Consider the following 7,058-nt stretch of genomic DNA (forward strand, 5'->3'; position numbering starts at 1 on the left):
AAAGGTATTTATACCTACTAATTAGACCAAAAGTGATTATAAAAAACTTATTCTTTATAATCTGGAATTAACTTAAATATTTTTGACATAATTTTTAATGACCACATAAATCAATACAAGTTAATTCAAGTTTTATTTATTCGATCTAATTCCAATATGATACGTGACGTTATTGGTTGAAGAAATGTCCCTTTTCACACTAACAGATCACTATCACAACGGAAATAGATCGAATAACTAAAACTCGAATTGGCTTGTAAGTAAAATAGATAATTCAACGGCATCCAACGGAAGGTGTTTTGAAGGTGAATTACTCAAACTTGCAATAAAGTGTGGACATGACTTACTTCAAATTAGGTCCGGAAATACTACGTATAGATAACATGTAAAGGCATTTCATATACAGCCTTACACACCTAGGCCTGTAAGGGAAACCTTCTCTTGTTTTTAAACGTCAAATTGCGACACAACGTCTTATCATTCAACTATCAAATAGTAATAGATTGTAATTTGTTTTTAACTGTATAAACCTACAAATAAAACTACAAACAAATTCATTGCAAGTTTGAGAAAAGCACTGTAAAAATCTCGACAAGATACGGGGTTACCGGCCGCGTATCACACTATATCTATGTATTTGGCCTGCAAGTCCTACAAGCCCTCGATCGTTTCCCGGCCTCTATAGTATTGTACTATTACATAATACCTAATCATCCAGTCACATTAACTGACCGCAAAAAGCGAACTCAACTACGATGTCACAAGGCAGTGAAAAACTACATTATTTCCTTGTGCACACAATAATTCTACGACAGTTTATTTCCGAGTCCTGTGGATTTATAGCAGTGCGGAAATTGACTGGCGACCATCCTTTATCATCTGTGTACGTTGTTGCAGTAATGTTTCCTCTAAACATGACCGGCTTGAACGTATTCACTTTGTCCAATCCGATGTTGGAGAAAAACTGGTGTTAGAAAATGCCCTATGGCATCAAGTACATATACAGTACATATACAAATGTGCAAAGTTGTTGAACGTTTAAAAAAAGTTTGAAAAGTTCTTGTAAATTTCATAGGAAATTGAGAAAATTTTCATTTTGGAAACTGAGCATTTGGATTCCCCATACAAAAATATGAGATATTTTCGATTTTTTTAAAGTGAAAATTGCTTTTTTTGAAACTTTTTGTATATATGTAATAAAATCCTTTTATTTTGCGCATTACTTAACGCTTTTCTGTGAAATGCAAACAATCAGTGTAATAAAATAAAAAAGGCACTTTTTGGTTTCTTGTAGTCTTATCCGATATCCAATGTCGGATTAGACAATATTAAAACGCTCTTAGAGCTTCGGGACAAGTAAATATTTCAGGAAACTTTCCTAGATCATTAAATTTAGGGTATAACCATAAAAAAAAAAAATAAGTCAGGAACAATTGGGAAAAGTAAGAGTAGGTAATTGTAGACAAACTAAGGAAGTTGAACAAAAGCGTATGAAAATTTTATTTTTCTCTTTCACTCATGGAAGGTTATTGGAAGAAATAGAAACGCTAGAAACGCTGCCTCAACTAATCGAATATGCTTTACTCCTAAATACAAGAGTCCTCAAGCCCCGTAGGACAGTCGAATCCTTCCCAAGCTGGGATGCCTGTTCCATGGTGTCGGGCAGAGTGGCGCCCAGGGTCTCCGGCGCCAGGAGCACCAATAGCCCGGAGACCAGCGCCATAACGCCAAATATCAGGAATGGGAGATGCTCCCACGTTTGGGCACCCTGGAAATATATTTCATCTAAACTTGAATACATAGATGTCTTATACTTTTAAGAAAGAAAACTTAAGAGTAAGGGGAAGCCAAAATGTTGCAAAAAAATAAAATAAAGGCAGGTCGCTTAGCATGGTTGGGTATAAAATGCGGAGACATGAAAGTCATGTGACGAGAAATAACTAGGAATAACCCAATTTACCATGTATAATAAATGTGAATGACGATGACAAGTGCTAATATCTACATATAGGTTGACCATAAATGCGGTCAACGCAATTATTGCTCTATCGCAAAATCATAATGAGATACACACTAAACCAGGCATCAGCGGCGCCACGATGCTTCCAAATTTTCCCATCAGGGAGGAGTAAGCAAGAAAGCTGACCCGATACCGCGTTGGATACATCTCGGCGGTGTACACGTAGAGTGAAGTCATGACGCACGAGATACACATCTTGCCGATCAAGTAAACTGATAAGGACAGCAAGTAATATCCTGGAAAATGACAAAGTAAAGAATCATTGAATGGCGGTACGATAAACATCATAATCGTAAAATTAAAAGAATACTTAGAATTTAAAAAAATCAAACGTAGACGTTGAAATTTTGCTATCAGTAGAGTAGAGAGCACAATGTTATGTTTTAATTGTAACATTATCAACGTGACGCAAACTTTTAAAAATAATCAATAAAATAAAGTCACACAAACATAAAAATAAAAGAGTGACTTACTACCGGATGTAAATATGAACGCTATTTGACAAGCTCCACTTATCCAAAATCCTGTCATTACTAAAGCTCTTCTGCCAATTCTATCCATTAGCAACACAGACAGCCAGTAACCTGGAATCTCGATACCAACCGATGCTATAAAATTCAGATATTTGTTTCCGGATATCCCCACAGCAGAAATCGTTAGGCCAAAGTACATTAAAGTAGCTGTAATCCACCACATTGGCGTTACTAAACAACGCAGTAATATCGGCTTATGTTTGAAGACTAGACACACCAGCCAAGGTTCTAAAGAATGTTTTTCTTTCTTTTCAAGAATGTCTTTTTTTGTCTCCAAAAATGCTTTCAAAGTATTTTCTGATATAGAAGTCCCGTTCATTTCAGATGCTTTTTTTAAAATTGCCAATGTTTCATCATAGCGTCCTTTGCTCACCAACCAGCGAATAGATTCTGGCGCAATCCAAAAGTAAATTATAAATATTAGTTGAGGTACGTAGATCATAAGAATCAGATGTCTCCAATAAGGTTCTGTCCACGCTATCAGACCCAAAATTATTTCTCCCACAGCGGCACAAGTGCTTATAATGACACCAGTTACTACTCGATGTTTAGGTCGCACATATTCCAGAGCTGTAAAGATATTTGAGTACCTATCTATAGTTAGGTTCAAAACTGTCCCAATAGTAGCATCTTAGTAGATTACATGATTAATATATAACAGTACTCCTTAAAACTCTCATGTAACATTTTTTGTAATTATTACAAACTCATCGACAACTACTCCATATTCTACTAAGATGCTACTAATGGGACAGTTTTGAACCTAACTGTATATTGAATGATTGGAAATCAAAAAATATCACACTAAAGAATAACCAAAACCAACCTAAAATATAAGCACATGAAAAAGAACACGATCCTAGAAGATATTCTATAAAAGATAACATGGTGTAGCTGGTATAAGAGCCCGCAACACATGTTAATGTTCCAGTCCAGGCCAAGTTGAAGGCAGTCAGAGCAAGTGCCAGTCGCCGACCCCAACGGTCAGCCACAAACCCTTTTATAGGTAAGGAGATCATCATGCCCAAAATTCTGGCTGACCCGACTAGATATGGCCGAAAATCATCGCAGGCTAGATTGAACTGTAATCAAAGGTTGTATTATTTCCACTACCTACCTACATCGAATCTACATCACATTTTTTTTATAAGAAAAAGCGTGGCAAAAGACGTTCATCTATCACCTGAACTAAGAGCACCAAATTATTTCAGGATGTAATATATGAGTAGATGATAATCATGGTGCAAAAGTGTCAGGAAGGCTGACTCAACATAAAATACTCAAAAGAATAATGATGACTTATCACAGCGATAGCAATCAAGCGTATGGTGGAATTTGAAGTTCTCATATGTTATGGAGTTCATCGTTATTTTAGGTATTTAAAAGTTAGTTACCTCAAAATAAGCAGAGTTTTTATGCTCATAAACATACTCCTGGCATTGAACCAACGATTTCTTGTCAAACCAGGTTTCCGAGCACGATACAGAATATTGTGACATGTTTATTGTTGAAAAACGATGGCAATTATCGAAGGAGTCGCCAGATCTTGGCACCGCTTCCAGGATCCATGTAGGAGAAAACACGTCTGGGGCCAGGATATCCTCACATTCGGGAATCAAGCATCTGGAATTATTCACATTATTTAATAGATTAATTATGACCATTTATGATTTTTTGTAGTCTTTGGTAAACTTATCCGTGAACGCTTTGGAATAAAATTAACTGATTTATAACTACAAAATATTGCTCACCTCAAGTTTCAACAATCTCTGAAGGTCTACATAATTGTGCATATTGTATTGCAAGATTTAAGAGATTCCAAAAGCTTAACATTAAATTGTACTTTATTTTCTATGTACCAAAAGGCAAGCCAGAAAAAAGTTAAGTAAGTAGGTACACAAATTAGAGGAGGGAGAAAAGGACTAGAATTAAAAGATACCATTGTAAAGGCGACCAATACTCACAAAGGGTTATAGTACCTCAGGAAATAAGAAATAAGTTACTTTTCACCACGCCAATGCTGTAAAGACACTCTTTATTAATTAAAAAACTAATGAGAAAATTGCATTTCATCCACAAGAGTGGCAAAGTAATTTGTGCAAATTTTGAGTTATCGTCTCATGTAGCTGTTTTAAGTGACGATTTTGAATTGAATTGATTTGTAATTATTTCACTCAGGCACAAATCTCATAAAGTGTTAGTGCAACCTTCAAATATTTAATAGTGTTCATTAGGATTTAATTTCTAATGTTTTACAATTAGTATTGCTCTCGCATCGGTGTGGTGAAAAATATTGTGTTTCACTTGGTAGCAAAGTTTGTTTAACCCCCGTTGAAATCCTATCAACGCTCAAAAAACCACTTTCAATTTGGAATGTAGCGCTTGCTCGGGTATCAATATTAGCAGAAGAAATTAAACAGCAACTTTGCCACCTTGTAAACAAATAACGATCTAGACTTTGTTCGTGTAAACAAGTAGCCAATACGTCTGCAGTCCAGCCATCGTTGAGACAAGAGAAGATAACACCAACCCTTTTAGTTGAAACCTTCCCCACCCCACTTTTTCTCCTAATTACTTTTGCATTTATATTTGCAGGGATGTGCATGACTTACTAGTGTCACTAGTCCATTTACCTTGTCCTGGACTTCGTTAGTGTTAACAAGTAGGAATACGTCTGCAGTCCAGCCATCGTTGAGACAAGATAGCACCAACACTTTTAGCTGAAACCTTCCCCAACCCACTTCTTTGCGTTACTATTTTGTTTATATTTGTAGGGATGTGCATGACTCACTAGTCCTCTTACCTCGTCCTGGACTTCGTTAGTGTTAACAAGTAGAAATACGTGTGCAGTCCAGCCATCGTTCAGACAAGATAGCACCAACACTTTTAGCTGAAGCCTTCTATACCCCACTTCTTCTCCTAGTTACTTTTGTATTTATATTTGTAGGGATATGCATGACTCACTAGTCCACTTACCTAGTCCTGGACCTTGTTAGTGTGAACAAGTAGGAATATGTCTGTAGTCCAGCCATCGTTGACACAAGAGTACACAGCACCAACACTTTGATCTGAAACTTTCCCCACCCCACTTCTTCCACTAGTATCCGATCCAGGTTAATTTTTTTCTTACACATTGTGTGTAAATGTATGTAAGCACTTTAACCTTCTAAGTTCCGATACTTTAAAAAGGACAAAATCAAGTCGAATTTAGAACTATAATGAAAGAAGGTTTCAAATTCAAAATTGCGAAAATGACTCTGAGACTTTAAGGGACATTTACTTTGGGAGGAGGTATTATAGGGAATAGGTACTATAGCTGTAAACCATAACATTTAAAAATAGCAAAGTGATAATAGTGACTTTCCTTCTTGTCAGTCGTAATATACGTTTGTCAGAGTAGTTGTGGTCATTGCGGACAGTGACTTTAGTTTATACAATATTATATTATTATTTATTATACTAATATGCGTGTTTGGGTTGTGCACAACAATATATGAACGAATAAAATAAACGTAGGTGTACTAGAAACAACCTTTCTCGTAGATAATAATATAAATATGTTTGAACAGTTGCCTTAAAATATGACGTATGAATTGTGTAAATTGAGTCACTCGTATTGTCTTTAAAATAACAATATAATTGCATTGAAATAATATTCATTAGGAATATAAAAATAAAGTAACTCCATGGGTTCCGATTACGGCAAGTGCATTCAATTTTATGTCGATTACGAATATTTATTTATTATATTTTCGAACGAGCTAACGAAGCGAAGTATAGTTTTTACATTCGACTTGGTACACACGGCTGGCCAAGGGCCAGTAAGGGCACGGCATTTCGATGTTTTTAAGCCGAACTATCAGAGGATAGTTTGATGGATAATAACTTAAGTAAATTTGTTTAAAATTAAATGAAATTGGGTAAACCTGTAGTTAAGGACATTATATTTTAGTCATTAAATTATGAGCAGGCTCCAACAAGGGGTTATAGAGCTAGAAGAACCTAGAAGACCAAAAAGCTATTTGTGAGGGGTCTTGCTATTCTGGTAATTTTATTTCCAAGATAGTATCGTCGAGTTTGGTATCAAATGAAAGGGCTCGGTTTACACATTTATAATATTTTTATAAATGTGTATTTTTAATTTACGATTTAAAAATAATCAGCAAGATAAAAACTAAATAAAATAAACAAGATATTATTAGAATAGTTAATTTAAATTAAGTTAGGTTATTTTTCTGTACTTGTTTTTGTGGCAATAAAGCATTTTTCTTTCTTTCCTTAAATGTGTCATTGAGCGTTCTACAGAGCTTGCAATAAATTACACGTGTTTTTCGATCATTTGCTGGTGCAACGAGGTGCATTCGATTGATCCATGGGGCGAACTAGCAGTCTATGTATAGGTATACAATACAACCTATGATGCCTTGAAGATCGCCCACAGCAATTGATGCAACCGAAATGAAGTAAGTGATAGTCGTGCGTCAGATGCGCTCCAATCACCGGAA

At 35.6% G+C, this 7,058-nt stretch overlaps 1 protein-coding gene across 2 annotated transcripts; it reads right to left on the bottom strand.

Annotated features, from left to right (window-relative positions):
• Positions 1-1,513: 1,513 nt before the first annotated feature.
• On the bottom strand, positions 1,514-5,837 carry LOC133518334 (solute carrier family 22 member 4-like). Of its 2 annotated transcripts, none has more exons than XM_061852006.1 (6): positions 5,530-5,837; positions 3,948-4,176; positions 3,380-3,635; positions 2,497-2,943; positions 2,075-2,256; positions 1,514-1,768 (listed from the first exon to the last, which is right to left on the bottom strand). In XM_061852006.1, exons 1-6 carry the CDS (start codon positions 5,685-5,687, stop codon positions 1,562-1,564), a joined length of 1,479 nt encoding a protein of 492 aa, XP_061707990.1. In that variant the 5' UTR covers positions 5,688-5,837; the 3' UTR covers positions 1,514-1,561. The 2 variants fall into 2 exon arrangements, with proteins under 2 accessions (XP_061707990.1, XP_061707988.1); XM_061852004.1 differs by having other exon boundaries at positions 2,494-2,943.
• Positions 5,838-7,058: the final 1,221 nt, after the last annotated feature.

The sequence above is a fragment of the Cydia pomonella genome, chromosome 5, assembly GCF_033807575.1.
Source record: "Cydia pomonella isolate Wapato2018A chromosome 5, ilCydPomo1, whole genome shotgun sequence".
In the NCBI taxonomy this organism is placed as follows: Eukaryota; Metazoa; Arthropoda; class Insecta; order Lepidoptera; family Tortricidae; genus Cydia; species Cydia pomonella.